Below are 19617 nucleotides of genomic sequence, written 5' to 3' on the forward strand. Positions count from 1 at the left end.
AACTACCTAAATTAAAACAATCAACATACATAATTGCATAATTAAATACTCCTATACAATTTCTCCACCTTTCTACAAATCCCTAGCTCCGCCCTGTTCATTCAACTAATATTTGGTTATAAAACAAATAAATACGGAGTATATAAAAATGTCACTCACATTCCACTATTTTTTCACCAATTTGTTTTTACATTTCTTAAAATTCGTGTGAACTAAATCGAAACTCCTAAAATAAGACGGAGGGAATAAAACTTTATGAATCTATATAATTTATATATATATATATATATATATATATATATATATATATATATATATATATATATATATATATATAACAGACTATTTTACATTGTTGAATTAAAAAGAAAATACATAAAGAGAGGGAGCTTACTGCAGCCGTTGTCTGCAAGTGCCAAAAAAAGAAAAACACAACATTATTAACATTTGTTGAATTCTACTGAGTGATATCGTTAAAACAGAGAGACAAACAGACGGCATCATCATCTTCCAATCATTGCATCCGTCCAATCAATTTCTCTTACGCAACGACACCTTCAATCCTTCTCTGGCATGCAGAATGATCGAATCCCGAGGCGAAACCCTCTGCCCCTCCACCACTCTCACCTTGTATCCGTACAGTATCGCCGCCGCCACCATCTTCATCTGCACGAACGCCATGTCCTTCCCCACGCACGTCCTTGGCCCTGCGTTGAACGCCGGAAACTTGTACGACGGCTCGTGCTTGATCTTCCCGCTCGGACAGATCCATCTCTCAGGCTTGAAATGGAGGCAGTCTTTCCCCCACACGCTCTCCATTCTTCCCACTGAGTAGAATGATATGATTAGCTTCCCGTTGCGGGCCAGGTGATGCCCGCTCGGGAGGATGTCTGGTTGCAATGGAGCTTTATGCTCCAGTGCAACTGGAGGGAATAGCCTCAGCGACTCGCATAGAGCCCCGTGTAGGTACACTAGCTTGTGTGACTCTTCTGCCGTGAAGGATCTTTTGTACGAATAAAATTAGAGATAAGACGATACAACATCATTATGTATCAAAACCAAAGACCTATAAGTAACGTGGACCTTACTTCATATACTTTAGTTTTATAATAATTCTAAGTATAATGAGTTAGTGGATTATTGACTCTACTTACTAAGCTTAGACAAAATAAAATGAGACATTTCTTGATAAACTAAATACTCCCTTCATTCCGTGTTAATTGAACATTTTTCTATTTTGAGAAGTTCTAAAATAATTGAGTCATTTCTATTTTCGGCAAAGAGTAACTCTTTCTTTTTCTTTCTTTTCTCTTACTTTATTGATCATCCATTTAACACACTATTATAAATTCCATGTTAAAAAGAAATGTTTCAATTAATAAGGAACCGGGGGAGTATTATGAGAAGGACAAGAGGGAGTATGAATGAATTTAGAAGAAAAAGTTGGTGAAATGTTGAGAGTTTGTGGAATCGAAACTTACTAAATACGAAGTAGTATAGTAAAAGTAAAATGAGATATTTTAACGACATCAGACCTCCATTTTTTCTCGAGACCGAGCTCGGCCTCCAATTCTTCTAGAATCTTCCTCTCCGAAGCAGGGTTTTGCGCGACGAGCCAGAAGAGCCACGTGAGGCACGTGCTGGTCGTGTCTCTCCCGGCAAACATCAAACTCAGAGAAGTATCCTTAAGAAAGTCTCTGAGATTAGCACCAACCGCAATCGATTTCCTCTCACTATACATCTTCTCAAACGCCCTCAACATATCGGCATCATCACCAACACGCGGATAGATGAAATCATCAAACGCCGCGGCAGCCTCGGCGATGACCCTCTCGTCGCCGACGTTGAGCCACCTCTGCACCTTCCACATCCACTCCGGCAGTATATGCCGCCGCAGCAGCGGCTCCGCCAGCGTACTAAACGCCTTCTCGCAAGGAAAAAGAGTCAAATCCATCCGCAGAGAGCAGGGGTCGCTGCCAAGCACGAATTTGCATATGTTATCAAAAGCCAACCGCTGGAAAACATCCTGCAAATCCAAACCCTCTTTTTTCCCACAGAAATGGTCGAGGACGGGGAAGAGCCCGTCCTCGACCTTCTGCCAGACGGTCCTCTCGAGAAATTCGTTGAAATCGGCGTGCTTGAGCTGGGCCATGGTGGTCTTACGGTGAATCTCCCATAGCTCGAAGTCGGCGCCGAAAATTCCATCGCCGAGGATGTCGAATATTTTTCGAAACTCGGGGCCTTTCGGGTAGTTGGAAAAGTTGCGGCTCAGGATGTGGTGGATGTTGGCGGGGTCGGAGGTGAAAAGCATGTCGATGTTGAATAACCACGGCCCGATGAAGCGGTAGGTGCCGCCGCACGTGGTGAGGACCTCCGTCGCGTAGTCGTGTATGTGGCGGAGGTTGAGGAGGACCGCCGGGAGCATGCCTAGCAGCGGCCACAGCGTCGGCTCCGGTGGTTGCTTGCCTCTTCTATGAGTTAAGTACCATGCTAGGAAGAGTGGAGGTATTATTGAGAGAAGGATGTATTGGGATTCTAATATTGACATTTTGGAGAGAAATGGATGAATGATGTTAATTTGTGTGTTTCTGTGATGGTGTCTCTTCTGTGTATATATAATGGTGTTTGGCTTTTTTGGTTTGAGCCTTGGGAATGGGGTAATTATGATTGTGATGATGGGGTTATGGTTGAACTATTAATTCATCTCACAAGAATTAATTAGTTATGACAAAGTTTGGGTACTATGTTTACTTGAGTGGTGAACCCATATGTAACAATTTTAGGGTAAAATGATACCAGGTGATTGAGTTTAAAGTTTAATCTAGATTCAAATCTTGATGGTGGTAGTGTTGAAGTTTCATCTATTATGATGACTCTTTGTATGTGTCGGATAGAGATGTCAAATGGGCTGGGCGGCCCACCAATGAAATGGTATGGGCTTGGGCTCAGTAGTTTAATTGGGCTCCAATTAGACATTTTTACAAACCCAGGTCCATCCCGTGCCCAGGCCCACCCAAAGCCCGACCAAGGCCCAGGCTCTAATTTATGCACTTAATTTTATACTATTTGTTCTTTCAATAGAGTTATCTATGCATATACTTATATCAACTTTTGTGTATATATGTATTATGTACATGAGTGAAGATTGAATATTATGCATACGTAATAATATATCTAATAACCATATCCCATAGTTAATTTATTATTAGATGCATGATTATGGAGTATTATATTTGTATATTTATTTTCTATAATTACATAGATTAGTTATTGACTTTTAAAAAAAATAGTGCATCCTAGAATTGATTGTGTTATAATAATTTTGATTTGCATAATTATAGAGATTAGTTGCCAATGATTTCTCTCTATCAAATATAGTTCCATAAATATAATAACTGATTAGTAATTTATATGTGTATAATATATGTATATGAGTATGAAGACTGATTAGATTGATTAGATAGGGATGTATTAAGATGACAACACTATTTATTGTGACACCATATCACCATTTTATGCCATTGGATCTGAAAATCGTGTGCTTGTCAAGCAGCCATGTGGCAAGATTTGCTAAATCAATTAAAAATGCGGAGGGTAAAATAGGAAATCTCTAATTTTACATTACTAGATTGCAGTGTAATTCATTGAATATTGCAGTCTTACCACAACAATATTGCAGTTTACCACGCCAGCAATATCTAATACATTGGACTGCAATATCCAATAAGCTAGATTGCAATCTATAGATTGCAGTGTAGCGTTTATACTATTGCATTATAGCGTTTATAGTATTGCAGGCTACGTGTTGACACACTGTCACTTTAAGAGGTGTTGTCATTTTAACACACTGACAAACACGGATTTTGCATGTTTTTAAGGACTAGATTTGACTTGTTTTAAATGTCAATCATGTAAATTATGTTCTTAAATTGCATATGTTATACATTTGGTATTTTTGACGTATTTGTTGATGAATGATAGAAAAAGATAGAAAAAGGTGAAAAAAGGCCAAAGTGCAGAAGCCTCTGTTCGAGCCCATTCTGCCAGCGATTTTGAAGTCCAGTCAGTGCTTACTACATGTCATTCTCTTCGTCTTCGAAATAGCTTCGCGTGGATATTTTGTATGTCTCAATCGGAGTTCTGTGGAGAAAGTTATGACAATTCTACGAACATTGCGCAGTGCAGTCAAAGCTGACGGAAATTAGGCGAAAATTCAAGGAATGAAGAAATTATTGCCCAAATCCCTCCTTTTAATTGTAGATTCGAAAATATTATATTTTCAATTAATTGGAGGATACTTTTTACCATTCTAAATATTTTTCTAGCTTATAAATACCCATAACCTAAATTATAATCTTCATCTCAAAGCCTCCAATCCTTCTCACTCTCTACACTTCTTCCATTTCATATTCCACCCTTAAATTCATCCATCTTCCATTGGAGCGGAGCTCTGCAGATCCAGGAAGGAAAAGACCGAAGATTGAAGATTCAACCTTGGGTTTTATCAATTTCTTTCATGTCTTATACTTTTATTTTTGTTTTTACTATTTGTCTATGAGTAGTTAAACATCATTTGTAGTTTTTTTTTGGTGAAAACTATTATGAATATGTTTTGATTTATTGAATTGAACCTTTTTCTAGTTCTTGTGATTGTTTTGCTTGTTCTTGTGCTTTTATTGTTCTTTTGTCTGACCAACTTTAGAACTATGTCCGTCTAACTAGATTAATCGAGAGATAGCTAGTTTTACTTGGTAAAAGGAACGAGTACAACACATAGGTTTATCTGCACTCGAGAGAGGGGACCCTTTGTGAGGGCTTGAGTCTTAGGAACTTAAGGAGTTAGAATCTAATCTATTGGAAGGAGAGTTTGATAGTTAGAGTCTAATCTACTGGATAAGTGCACTCGAGAGAGGGCTTATCTGAAAATCACGACTTTCCTAATAATCCTGGAGACACATAAAGGTAAAGGTTCTATGAGATTAATCATCAATAGGTCATAGTAGTTGGATCCTAAAACTCTACTTTCTTTAGTCTGCTTTGTATTATTTTGTTTTTATATTTGTTTATATTTGTTTTTATAGTTGGATCCCAAAACTCCGTGTCTCTAGATAGTATATGACGCTTAGTATATGATAGCCAGTTGCAATCTTATTCCCTGTGTTCGATATCCCGGTACTGACCTTTAGCTATACTAGTTCTACCCTGTAAACTTGCAGGTATTTTTAGTGCTAATAAATAGTGCATCAAGTTTTTAGCGCCTCTGCCGGGGAATATTATTGCTTTAAGCTGATATTGTAGAACGATTGATAATACTAATTTGGAGTGTAATATTTTGTATAGTTTTGTTTTAATTGTTTTTATTTTATTTGTTTTGCAAGGAGCACGAAGCACAACAGTGGATTACTCTGCGCTCCTATGGAAGATGCAATTATCTGCTACAACATTTGATATACTCCGTAGAGTGTGGGTGAGATATAAAATATGCTTGCTCTCTTGTTTTTGTTATTTTTTACCGTTGGTTTTCTCCTCCGTAGAGCTTAAGTTAAATAAAATAAAAATAAAAAAATTCTTTTCTTTAAATTTTTTGTTTCTTTTCCCATTTGAAATTTTCCTTTTTTTCTTTTTTTTTTTACTTTTTATTCTTCATTTTTTTTTCTTAAAGAAAATCTTTAAAAAAGAGAAAAACTAGAACCTCCTTCCCTCTATTTTTATTTTATTTTCTCCACGTAAATCACCCACACACACTTCAAATTCACATCACTTAAGCAAATTCTTTGTACTCTACCAATTATTCATGTGCTTAGCTGTCAATCAACACAAGGTACCTTCTCTTTTAATTTCTGAGCTATGATCTTGAATTCTTTCATTGAATGACTTTGTTGTTGATATATATATTGGGAGTTTGGATAGGAGTTTGATGAGTGACGATTTAATTTGGATTTATTTTTGGTGAATTTGTGAGTTTTGGATATTTGCAAGAAATAGTTGTTGGGTGTGCTTGGGTATGTTTGGTCTTTGGTGGATGAAAATTGAATATCACTTTGGCTTGATTGTTGATACACATAGTTCATGTTCATAGCATTGCGAGGCTATTTTATCTTGCATGAATTGTGTTTTTAGGAGCTTAAATTGTTTTGCGTGATCTTGGTCTATTGTTGAAATTTTTTGCAATTAATTGGGGGATAGAGAATATTACGGGGGATGAAAAATGATCATGTTAAGGTAGATAATTTGATTTGCATATTTTATGCCTTGATATGATTAAAGTTTAGGGGATTACCACATGTTATGCATTGTACTCTACTATAATTTTCTTCATTCTATGCTCACATTGCGAAATTGTAAAGAAAATCCCGAGAATGGGGGATATTTTATGAGCCTCAAAGAATGTCAAGCTAAAGACGTTAACCAAGCGCTTGTTGGGAGGCAACCCAACATATGTATTTTTTTATTAAGTTTGATTTGTTTTCTTAGTTTACTCACATCTCCACAGACTTTGCAAACTTATTCTTAACGTAGTTTTGAATAAGTTTGGGGGGATGAAGTGGTGGACCGTGAGTTTAGTTGTTTTTGCTTATTTTTGTTAGTTTTTTTTTAATAATCCCGAGGTGAATCTTGTCATGACCATAACATAGAAAATTTTGAAATACTCATGTTTAGGAACATCAGACTGAGTTGCCTATGATTAAAAGTTCGTTTATGTGTTGATTGAGTTGACTTGATGCATTGATTTGAAGGTTTAGTGAAAATGTGCATAAATAATGAATTGCTTGTTTGCCTTGAATCTTGCTTATACCTTGTGAGACTTGAGCCATAAATTTATTTCTTGTGTGATTTATCTGTATTCATGTATTTGTTTCTAGAACTTGCTCCTAGTCTGCTTAGGTCTGCAAAGTGTTTAAATGATAACAGAGGACGTTAGGCCATCCTTCTTAGCTACTTTATATATCCAAATTATTGACCTTACTCAAAATATTTTTCCCTAGCTAGCCATTTTGAGCCTTTAAAGCCTTTTTCTTTGGAAGCTAAATAAAGGGGGAATATTCATACACTCTTGGAGAAAGTTAGTTCATATCTTATGAAAAGAGTTGGAGAGATAAGGTAGAAAGAAAAATAGTGTGCTTACTTGTGAAAAGTGCATAGACATCTGTGGTTTGAATGAGATATTTGGTTGTGTATAAAAGAAAAAAAAAGGGATGTACAAAAGAAAAAAAATGAAAAGAAAAAAAAAATCAAAGGAATTTGGGAAGTGAGAAGAAATTTAGACAAAGTCTAGAATTTACTGCGATTTGATTTGTTGGTGGGGTGCTAAGTTTGATGTAGTAGAAATTGATCACATTTGCTATGTTTGGGTTTAGTCACTTTTTAGCCATATTTCCCCACCTTACCAAAGAGCCTACATTATAACCTAAAATAAAGACCTTTCGGATTTTTGATTTTAATCACATAAAGTAGAGGAGGGATTAGACTTCGAGCAAGCCTATGGTAAACTTTGCATGTTGCATGATCTGAGAGCATACACTTTTTCCAATGTACACTTTGTGAGTGAGTGATAAACACACTTCTAAACACTTTTGAGCGCATGTACTTCAAGGTGATCAACGAGCTAGTAATGAAAATGCACTAATAAGCTTTGCTTGAGTTGATTTGTATTCTTGTCAAACTCTTTATTTCTTGTTACAATTTTTGAGGCAACTATGAAAGTCTAGTTCTTAGCATCCGTATTTTTTATTAGTTTTTCTCTTGTTTTGTTTGGGGACAAACAAATAATTAAGTTTGGGGGAGTTGACAAACACGGATTTTGCATGTTTTTAAGGACTAGATTTGACTTGTTTTAAATGTCAATCATGCAAATTATGTTCTTAAATTGCATATGTTATACATTTGGTATTTTTGACGTGTTTGTTGATAAATGATAGAAAAAGATAGAAAAATGTGAAAAAGGCCAAAGTGCAGAAGCCTCTGTTCGAGCCCATTCTGCCAGCGATTTTGAAGTCCAGTCAGTGCTTACTACTTGCCATTCTCTTCGTCTTCGAAAGAGCTTCGCGTGGATATCTTGCATGTCTCAATTGGAGTTCTGTGGAGAAAGTTATGACAATTCTACGAACATTGCGCAGTGCAGTCAAAGCTGACGGAAATTATGCGAAAATTCAAGGAATGAAGAAATTATTGCCCAAATCCCTCCTTTTAATTGCAGATTCGAAAATATTATATTTTCAATTAATTGGAGGATACTTTTTACCATTCTAAATTTTTTTCTAGCTTATAAATACCCATAACCTAAATTATAATCTTCATCTCAGAGCCTTCAATCCTTCTCACTCTCTACACTTCTTCTATTCCATATTCCACCCTTAAATTCATTCATCTTCCATTGGAGCGGAGCTCTGCAGATCCAGGCAAGAAAAGACCGAAGATTGAAGATTCAACCTTGGGTTTTATCAATTTCTTTCATGTCTTATACTTTTATTTTTGTTTTTACTACTTGTCTATGAGTAGTTAAACATCATTTGTAGTTTTTTTTGGTGAAAACTATTATGAATATGTTTTGATTTATTGAATTGAACCTTTTTCTAGCTCTAGTGATTGTTTTGCTTGTTCTTGTGCTTTTATTGTTCTTTTGTGTGGCCAACTTTAGAACTATGTCCGTCTAACTAGATTAATCGAGAGATAGCTAGTTTTACATGGTAAAAGGAACGAGTACAACACATAGGTTTATCTGCACTCGAGAGAGGGGACCCTTTGTGAGGACTTGAGTCTTAGGAACTTAAGGAGTTAGAATCTAATCTATTGGAAGGAGACTTTGATAGTTAGAGTCTAATCTACTGGATAAGTGCACTCGAGAGAGGGCTTATCTGAAAATCGCGACTTTCCTAATAATCCTGGAGACACATAAAGGTAAAGGTTCTGTGAGATTAATCATCACTAGGTCGTAGTAGTTGGATCCTAAAACTCTACTTTCTTTAGTCTGCTTTGTATTATTTTGATTTTATATTTGTTTATATTTGTTTTTATAGTTGGATCCCAAAACTCCATGTCTCTAGATAGTATATGACGCTTAGTATATGATAGCCAGTTGCAATCTTATTCCCTGTGTTCGATATCCCGGTACTGACCTTTAGCTATACTAGTTCTACCCTGTAAACTTGCAGGTATTTTTAGTGCTAATAAATAGTGCATCACACACCTCTGATTAGATATATATATGTATTTGTATATTTTCATGTTAATCATAGATTTTATTAATGAAATTATGCTAAATAATCAATTAATTCAATCACTCAACCTAAATCAAAACTTATAATAAATTTATTTCCATTTTGATTTGCATAATAATAAATATTAATTGTTAATTGATTTGCATAATTATGTAATTATACATCATTAGTACTATACTATTCAAATAAAGGTTAATTATTGTTTATTTATACATCATTAGTACTATACTATTCAAATAGAGGTTAATTATTGTTTAATTAGCACCAAAACCCAGGCCCGGCCCTGCACAGACATGGGCATGGGCCGGGTTGGGCTCAAATACCACTGGGCCTCACCGGGCCCAGCCAGGGCTGGGCAAGCCCGGCCCACTTGACATCTCTAGAGTCGGATACATGACTATTTTCTTAAGGAATATACTGAAATTTACTGTAATTTTGAATTTAAAGGTAAAAAGGTTGAATTTAAAGGTAAAAAGGTTGAACAAAGGGATTAGGAAACAACTTGAAAATTAGTGCTGTGTTTTTTCAAATAATTAGTCTTTTGTTATGTGGTAGATGTCTTACAATTTTTTGACACTAGCTTAAAAAATGTGAAAATTTGTGAGCCTCAATTGTATATATTAATTTTATAATAAAATGTGATTGAACTAATTTCATTGATTGCAATTTCTACTTATCATTTATAGTAAAAGTAAAATGAGACTTTTATTGTCGGTTGTATCAAAATGACATAATGAGACTGCTATCGACAAACGAATGAAGTATATATGAAGCATAATAAAGAAACCCATTATTTTTACACCAGCCGGTTATAGGCTCTCACTATCTAGCAGGACCCCCTTCCTGCTCTCGCATATCACCGCGGAGAGATAGGAATTAATAAATAGGTTTAGTTTTCAAATGTCAAGTACATCCAATTTATCGATGATATTCTCATAGCCAAAGATACATGCGTATTTAATACTAGAAATAAATAAATGACGTGAAAAAAAAATCACTGGTACTCTAACAAAATATTCATTTTTATAATTTTTAAAGAATTTTTGAGTAGTTGTGGCATGTTGTAGTTGATTAGTTATTATATATGTTACAAACATAAAGATATACTGTATAGGTAACAAAAATATTATGTACAACAAAAGTATATAGTAAGATAAATGCGTTGGTGTAGCTAATTAACTTTGTTATACATAAACATCTAACAAATTTTGTGACATGGTGGTGTAACTAAAATTGTTACCATTTAAGTTGTAGTACTGCAATTAAACCGAATTGTTAAATTGTTACCACTTAAGTTGGAGTACTATATAAAGTTCAAATTTCACCAATAAATAAATTAAAAAGAGAACAATAACTTGACAAATGAAGTCTAGATAGTAATGCAGTATATAGCATTAATTGCCATAGTTGGTATTCTATTTATCTTCCTTAATCATACTTAGCATAAAAGCCTCCATTTCTTCTCCGACTCAAAGAGGGAAAATTGTCATTCATATTAATTAGTTGTATTAATTTTATCTAATCTCTGGCCTGATTATAGGTAAAAACATGACATATTCTCTTGCTTTCAATCTTAGCTACCACAATAAATTTTAATTCTCTTTTTATTGACAATAATGTGATTCATAGGTTCAGTGCGGATTTTCTAAGTAACTGCATATATTAATTATTTATATCTCTAGCGCGAGTATTACTTTTCATATTTTTTGTAGGGACAAACAGTCTATAAATTCATGACTTTCAAATTAGTTTGATATTTCTCGTGAATTTTAAATATTGCATGAAAAGTCATGAACTTTACCGAAATGTGTAAATTTTTTATCCGATCTGACTCGTTAGATTTTCGCTACAAACTTATCCTACGTAGCGTGCTGGAGGCATGACTTGACAAAACTCCACCAATTCTAATTGTTTCTCTTCTATCTTCGCAATCTCGGACCCTGAACTTATCACAAATATGTTGGGTTAGGGCTCCCAACTTGTGGAAAAAAGACCCATATATTATTGGTCCATCTATCTACTTAAATAGGTCAATGGAAAACTTATAAATACCTACCAAGAGTGTAGGGAGCCGCCACAATTGAGAGAAGAGAGAGAGAAAAACGTGTAGAAGGGAAAGAAGAGAGAAAAGAGTGTTCTCCAAGTTTTTGCACTGCGCAGTCTCAGATTTTGTCTCGATCGGGGATCCAAACATTGTCCGATCGACTTGAAATTTTAACTGGAGGTAGATGACTCGTGGTTCTTAATTCTGACCGAAGGAATTTGAATTTGAACGCTTAAATCTTTAGTTACAAATTTCTGAAGTTTCTTGAGATGTTTATTTCATCTATTTTGAAGTTGTATTGATTATCTAGTGCCTTCGTTGTGTTGTTAGGGGTTAGATATCATTGTAAACTTCTTGGTTGTATTCTCTCCTTGGTGATAGTGGATTTGGTAGACCGGTGGGTCTCGTCGTGGTTTTTATCTCTTCACATTGAAGAGAGTTTTCCACGTAAAATCTTTGTGTTGATTTTTCATTATCGTTTCTCATTATTATATTATTGATTCGTCCAAATTAGGTGCTATTATATTGAGCTCCATCATATTCTTGCAATTGGGGAGGCTTGTTTATCCGCTGCGCCTCAGAATTAGGTCATTCCTCCCAACAGAGTGGTACCAGAGCCACGGTTATGGTTGTTTGTTTGATTTGCTTGAATTATGGAGACAATTAATACTAGCAAAATGGTTTCCTTGAATGGAATGCATTATCACATTTGGAAGGGCAAGATGAAAGATCTTTTATTTGTGAGAAGTTTGCATCAACTTGTATTCGCCTCTGAGAAGCCGCAGACAAAGAATGATGAAGATTGGGCTTTTGAGCATGAACAAGTGTGTGGTTATATCCGAATATGGGTGGACGACAATGTTCGCAATCTTGTTGAAAATGAAAAAAATGCGAAGACACTCTGGAATACTATTGAGAAGCTGTACGCCTCCATGACAGGTAATGGCAAACTTTATCTGCTGAAATAGTTGACTAATTTGAGATACTCTGAAGGCTCGTCTATATCAAATATGTGAATGAGTTTCAAGGCGTGTTAAATCAGTTGTCGAGTGTCGGTGTTACTTTTGAGGACGAGATACTTGGTTTATGGTTACTCAATACTTTGCCTGACTCTTGGGAGACGTTTCGAGTCTCGCACACTAACTTTGCTCCTGAAGAAAAAATGTCATTTGATTATGCCAAGAATAGAATTCTCAATGAAGAGATTCGAAGGAAGACTCAAGGCACATCGTCGCAGAATGAAGTCTTGTTTAGAGAGCAGATGGGGAGAAATCCAAATAGAGGTCAAGGTAATAGAGGAAAGAGTAGAAGCAAGTCCAAATCGTCCAAATACAAGGATGTTGAGAGTCATTATTGCCACATGCCAGGTCACATCAAGAAAAATTGTTGGTCTTTGAAGAACAAGAAGAATGGAAATAATAAGAATGTAGAGAAGTCTGAAGAACATGGTACTGACCGTGTTGCTGCTGCTACAAGTGATGATCTTGTCATTGTTTCTGATGACCATGATATCAATTTAGTCTCTTCTAATATATGTTGGGTTGGTTACTCCGGTGCCGCAGTCCATGTTACTCCCAGAAGAGAGTTTTTCAGCACTTATACTGTAGGTGATTTTAGTCCTTTGAGGATGGGCAACAATGGTCTTACTAACGTTATTGGCATTGGAAATATTCTTTTGAAAGTAAAGAATGGTTCGACAGTGCTACTTCGAGATGTCAGACATGCTCCAGATGTTCGGCTGAACTTGATTTCCATTGGGAGACTTCATAGTGATGGCTATGGAAATAACTTTGTTGATGGAAAATGGAAGATTAGCAAATGGTCCCTGATATTGGCTAACGGTTCGAAGTTGAAAGAAAATCTGTATATGTTGGAAGCTTCAATTTCAGATGACTCAGTGAATGTTGTTGGTAAACAATGTTCACCAGATTTGTGGCATAAGAGGTTGAGTCATATTAGTGCCAATGGACTTGAAACTTTGGTGAAGAAGAATGTTCTTCCAGGTGCTCAAAGTTCTAGTTTTGAAAAGTGCTCTCAATGCCTTGAAGGGAAGCAGAATCGATTATCTTCCAAAACTAATCCTCCTCACCGGCAACCAAATTTATTGGATTTGGTTCATTCAGATGTTTATGGTCCTTTGAAGGTAAAGACTAATAGTGGTGCATCTTATTTTGTGACATTTATTGATGATCATTCCACGAAGCTATGGGTATATGCCTTGAAGACTAAAGATCAAGTGTTTGGCAAGTTCAAGGAGTTTCGGGCCTTAACAGAAAGTCAGACTGGAAAGAAATTGAAGTGCATCAGGACAGACAATGGTGGTGAGTACCGTGGACCGTTTGAGAAGTATTGTAGGCAACAAGGGATCAGACACCAGAAGACGCCACCAAAGACGCCTCAGTTGAATGGGTTGGTTGAAAGGATGAACAAAACAATGATGGAAAGGGCCAGATACATGCTACTGGATTTGAAACTTCTACAGTCATTTTGGGGAGAAGCTTTATGTGTTGCTTCTTATGTTATTAATCTGACTCCTACGATTGCTTTGCATGGTGATGTTCCAGAAAATGTTTGGACAGGTAAGAACACCTCTTATGATCATTTGAAGGTGTTTGGTTGCAAAGATTATGTTCATGTTCCTAGAGATGAGAGGTCAAAGTTAGATGCTAAAGCGAGGCAGTGCATCTTCATTGGATATGGTCAAGATGAGTTTGGTTACAAATTGTATGATCCTGTTGAGAAAAAGGTAATACGAAGCCGTGATGTAGTGTTTTATGAAGACCGGACCATTGATGACATTGATAAGGCAGAGAGTTCAGAATCTCACTCTCATGATGACCTAGTTGATCTTGATCCAAGTTCTACACCACACTTGCTTACTACAGTTGGTGGTAATGCAGTTGAAGCTGAGATGTAGCTTGATGATTTTGCTGATTACCAACAAGATGAAAATTTGGAAAATCCTTCAGTTATTGATAATGACACAAGATTCGTATATGTAAATTATTTGTATTGAAATAATATTTCATTTTAAATTCATGTATGATTATTTGTTATGCAAAATGTTGTTGTACTAACTGATTATTATGAAATGTAACCATCAATTAGTTGCTAGTTGAGGCGTAGGCCACTTTATTTTTGTTCAATTATTAGTACGATATTAAAAGCATTTACTCCAACTTCCTGGTCCCGCTCATAAATGGATACATTATAAATAAGAAATAATGGTATGAAAATTAAAATTCCTACTTTGACATAATATAATACAACTCATATTTTCAAAAATGATAGTTTTATAAGCATTTTATTTCGATACAATAAATAAGGTTTTCTATAACAGGCAAATACTAATATTTATGAAGGACATCGACTATTTTTAAAATGATATCATATACTTGTAATAAGTTTTCTCCAATCATGGGAAAAAAGTATGAATGAGATCAGATTGATACGAGGGTACTCGTATCGGTTCCGGCAGCGCGAAGTCGCCGGAGAAGGGGCTAGGTTCGTTCGCGGGATCCTCCCGTCGAGCAGCCTAGGGTTCTCGGTCAATTAGGGTTTGACGAGATGAACTTGCGGAAAATAAAGTACAACAAAAGATAAAGTAACGATAAAGGATAAACTGAATTGATATTTCTTGAATGAATAATATGAAGGTCTCCTACACATATTTATAATATATGGGGATACAATAATATCCTACCAAAATCTAGTAAATCAAATATAATAATATCCTAAGCAAAAGATATGGAAAATCAATAACTAACTATGGAAAAGATAAGATAAATCAATGCTAAATGACTAATAAGATATGGAGATAATTTAGGAATATGCTCGTATCAACTCCCCCACGGTTAAAATTCACCTTGTCCTCAAGGTGGAAACCACGACAAAACGAAGAGTGTCGCGACCAGAAGCTTTGGCGAGGTATCTCCTCCCGGATCAAACGCACACCGAACAGTAGAGCATCTCCCTCCATCACCTCCATAAAAAATCATCAAAGGATGACCATTGTGGTTTCCAAAATTCATCGTTAAAATGAGAAGCTTGTCCACGCGTCCCAGAATGCTCAAACACGGCGTGTCCTTGCACGGAGGAATCCACCGTGTATCACCGTCAAGCGATGTTGGTCGATGATTCGTTCTTGCAACATCACCATCAATTGGATTCGCGTCATCATTAAAACCTATATCATCCAAATTGTGAAATGTCTGTGGAACTCTACTCTTGCCGAGAGAACAACTAATGCAGTCGCGTTTCACACCCTTTGAAATCTTCAATTTTATAGAACCGGGGAAAACAAGAAGTACAAAATAAGTGACCGATGTTGGAATAGTATTGGAGTCGCTCGACTGAGAGATCACGGCTAGTGGGAGTGGGTCATCGTCGTCGCCCTCATCTCCATTGATATTGGGGCTGCACGGAGGAGCTAGCGGGGAGTTTTGCATTGGTGGCTGCTGCAGGCTGCCTGCGATGTCGGAGTTGATGTGAGGTTGCACGGTGTAGGGTGCAGCTGAGTAGTGCGACGCTGAACGGAGGGGCTGGTGGACGCTGAACGCTGGGTCTGGTGGAGGACGCATTGCAGCGTGTGAATCGCTCAAACGACGTTTGTTTGCATCCATCCGAGAAACCAATTGCTCGACAGTTGCAGTCAAGTGCTCAAGCTGTGAAACCAAGGCAGCCCACTGTAGGTTCGGTTCCAAATTCGGCTTCACCGGATCACGTGCCACGCCGAGAGGCTCCATATGGCCGACACTGTTGTGAGGCGGTTGGTAGGGAGGCGATGGTGGCTGGAGGGGCTGGTAAGGCGACTGTGCAACGGTGTATAGCAGAGGCCCGTCTGGTGGGTCAGGTTCGGGTCGCGGGTAGGACACCGAAGAGGGCCTTGGCACACTAATGAGAGGCGCTGGAATCGGGCGCGCCGGGTCTGGATAGGAGTATCCAAATTGCACGTTCTGGCTCTGGATGTACCAACACGATGTGGGGCACGGCATGGGCAGTGGCGAGAGGAACGGTCTATTGAACTGGCGATGGACGTAGTCAGTGTAAGTGTATGACATGATGGCGGAAATACGAAGGATGAGATCACAATGAAAGCACCAGATGATACGAGGGTACTCGTATCGGTTCCGGCAGCGCGAAGTCGCCGGAGAAGGGCTAGGTTCGTTCGCGGGATCCTCCATTCGAGCAGCCTAGGGTTCTCGGTCAATTAGGGTTTGACGAGATGAACTTGCGGAAAATAAAGTACAATAAAAGATAAAGTAACGATAAATGATAAACTGAATTGATATTTCTTGAATGAATAATATGAAGGTACATATTTATAATATGTGGGGATACAATAATATCCTACCAAAATCTAGTAAATCAAATATAATAATATCCTAAGCAAAAGATATGGAAAATCAATAACTAACTATGGAAAAGATAAGATAAATCAATGCTAAATGACTAATAAGATATGGAGATAATTTAGGAATATGCTCGTATCAGATATTTTCTGTTTATTTCTTTAATTTTTCCCTTACTTTCACTTTAATATTCAACTGCATTTTTATATTTGCTGAAACTATGAATGATAGAGATTCTGCCAAATTGCAAGTCATTAATTTATCGAAAATATTAAAGGGTGTATTTATCTGAAAATTTTAATATTAACCTTGTCATGAACTTACTTACTATACACCGGCGACTCTGATTTGAACCGTATAGCGTGATATCTTTCACAGTTGGAAGGGATTTTAAACAACAAATTCATAAATTGGTTGTGAATTAAATAGAGATAAAAATAAAAATAAAAATAAAAATAAAAATAATAATAATAATGACAATAATAATAATAATAAAAATAATAAATAAATAATAGTTTAGCTGACTTTGTTTGATTGGATGGTAAAAGCGGTAGCCAGCTTCTATAATTTATAATTTTTAAATCCATTATTTCCCAGTAAAAGCAACGTCGACAACTCCACATTAATAAATCATTTTCACGAATTTCTATAGCACAATTAAGTCGAAACTCAAATTGTTGGCTTAACTTAAAAATAGTTATGATCTAATCTTGGCCAAACAAAGGATCAAATATTTCAGTGAAAGTGTTTTTATTGTGTAAAGATTAAGGTTTTTATGGGCCTGGGTTTTGCTGGATTGGGTTTGAGAAAAAGCCCAAATTGGAGTCTGCTTCAGTTAATGAGCTCAGATGAAGCCCGTTTCATTTTACTAATGAGCTGGGCTCGAGTCGGCATGTATCGGGCCTAGGCCATGCTTGGTTGGATTGGGCCGGTCAAATTAACAACTCTAGCATCCACTCTATCCTCACAAATCCATTATTCTTCAAGCCAAGCATGGATTGAAAATGTGATTATCTAAAAATGATTCATGAATGTGAAAACAATATTGAGAATTTGACAAGAAATTGAAAGAAGATGATAACAAGATGTGGAATCAAAAGGAATTTTATTCACTGGAATCGGGAGTGCAAAATCAAAGAGAAGAAGTTACAAAACTAAACTCAACCAACTAGCTTTTAAACCTAAACTAATTCTAACGGATACATTTCATCCAACGGTCCAGATTAAAAGCCTAAACTCAAATCTCATCCGACGGCTGCTGAAGGCTGATTGAGAGATCAGCTGCATTCAGCTATTTCTTCTTTAATCTTGCAGCTTATCCATCAACTTCTCACAGAATGAATCATACTATCATATATCGCTTGATCTTTATAATTGATACCTAATAGAAGATGACTCTGATTGACATTAAAATCAAGAATTAATAATCACCAAAAACTGCGTGTTGAATTCGATTGAAATTCATAAATTAAAGAGTACATGAATTATTAATTTATTTGAAATTCATCCAACAACGTTATCCCAAATTTTCTGCAGAAATTGTGAGCTAATGCAACAACTGCAGCCTAACTGAAACAGATATCATGAGAATTTACCTAAGTTGCTATAGTTGCTACATTAGGATTTACCAATAGTTGCTGCAACAAAGATCCACATGTATTTTGTATGCTAAGAGGCTTCTCAACTTTTATCGATTCCATTCCACAATGTTCAAAGAAAAGCTGAAAAAAGTGATGGATCTTGAATTTAACATGAGTCTCGGGCTAAAATATGCAAATGGAATCTAACATGAGAATCTAGAAAAGAAATTCATGAATAACCAATATACATCATCTCCTTCCGATTGAATAAGAATAAGGTTAAAAGAACCTAGAAATTTCCAGGAAAGCCACATATCCACCAACGTTTGTCACGATCATAATATTAGTATCATGTTTCTAAGACAATAAACAAATATGACCCACAATCAGTCTAATTCTAAGCCTATATATTCACATCAACTAATATTAATAAGGAAAACTAAAAAGATATAAAGGAACACATAATCAATCTCTAATTAATTGAAGGGATTGCACAGAAACTATCGAAAATTCTTATTTTGTCTCTACAATCAAAACAACAACTTGTGTATGAAGTGAGAACTCACCTTCTCAGGAGTAGTTCCGATTTTTGAAACTCAAGACCAACAGGTTCCGGTGCGGTAGCGACTGAGCTTCTTTACTCCGCCGGTGGTTGAATCTAATTTCCTTGTAACCTTCACAAATTAAACACAATTAAAGAGTTTAAACCTTCAAATAGAAAAATCGAGACAATAGGGAAAAGATCGACCGTGAATACAAGTTTCCGAAGAGAAAAACATTAAGCTTTGTTGCTTGCTGTGTTATTTCTTGGCAGCAGATTGCAGAGTACGTAGAATAGAAGCGGTGGTTTTCTCCGTAGATGGATAAAATTAAGTGCAAAATGAGTGAGAATCTAAAAATTGAAAATTTTGGGGTAAAATTGGGGCGGTGGGGGGAAATAAGAGCAACCACAATGGTCGGGGCTAGCTCGGGGCGGTCCATAGTGGCGGAGGTGTCCGCCCACGGGGCGGACGACGAATTTGGGGCTGTGGGCGGTGGGCGGCGGATAGGCGACGGGGGGCGAGGACGCGACTGCTCTCCTGTGCGACGCGCCTATAGCCGCGCCTCCCATAGCGACCGGCGATCAGCGCGGCTACCATTTTCTCGATATTTTTTTTACCTCTATAAGTACCACTCACCACCCCTTATTTTTTCACAATTTTCACACAATCCATCCATTCACTATCTACACTTTCACTCTCTAAAAATGCACGGTCGAGACGACGAATCGCCCGGCTCACAGGAATCGGGCTATGGAAGCAATCCTTCACAGCCGTCGACAGGCTATCCTTCACAGCCATCGGGATTTAGCGCCTATGCTTCTCAGCCGTCGGGCTTTGGCGAGGCTCCGTCCCAGCCTTGGATTTGGAATCAATCTCCCCCAC

General features: G+C 36.9%; 1 protein-coding gene and 1 long non-coding RNA gene across 5 annotated transcripts; both read right to left on the minus strand.

Annotated features, from left to right (window-relative positions):
• Window positions 1-355: 355 nt before the first annotated feature.
• LOC121753879 (alkane hydroxylase MAH1-like) lies at window positions 356-2652 on the minus strand. Its single transcript, XM_042149154.1, has 2 exons — window positions 1536-2652; window positions 356-1003 (listed from the first exon to the last, which is right to left on the minus strand). The coding sequence occupies exons 1-2, from the start codon at window positions 2546-2548 to the stop codon at window positions 532-534; spliced, it is 1485 nt and encodes a 494-aa protein (XP_042005088.1). The 5' UTR covers window positions 2549-2652; the 3' UTR covers window positions 356-531.
• Window positions 2653-17701: 15049 nt separating this feature from the next.
• On the minus strand, window positions 17702-19117 carry LOC121753880. Of its 4 annotated transcripts, none has more exons than XR_006040518.1 (3): window positions 18760-19109; window positions 18209-18334; window positions 17702-18010 (listed from the first exon to the last, which is right to left on the minus strand). It is a non-coding gene; the product is annotated as an uncharacterized LOC121753880 (long non-coding RNA). The 4 variants fall into 4 exon arrangements; XR_006040519.1 differs by having other exon boundaries at window positions 18242-18334; window positions 18760-19108; XR_006040516.1 differs by lacking the exon at window positions 18209-18334 and having other exon boundaries at window positions 18760-19117.
• Between the last annotated feature and the right edge of the window lie 500 nt (window positions 19118-19617).

Source organism: Salvia splendens, chromosome 11 (genome assembly GCF_004379255.2).
Source record: "Salvia splendens isolate huo1 chromosome 11, SspV2, whole genome shotgun sequence".
Lineage (NCBI taxonomy): Eukaryota > Viridiplantae > Streptophyta > Magnoliopsida > Lamiales > Lamiaceae > Salvia > Salvia splendens.

Excerpts from the sequence above, each read along its gene's own strand:
- LOC121753879 (XM_042149154.1), bottom strand. The coding sequence starts at position 2,548 with ATGTCAATATTAGAATCCCAATACATCCTTCTCTCAATAATACCTCCA. Across the intron at positions 1,004-1,535 it reads GGTCTCGAGAAAAAATGGAG|ATCCTTCACGGCAGAAGAGT; the intron begins GTCTGATGTCGT and ends TTCGTACAAAAG.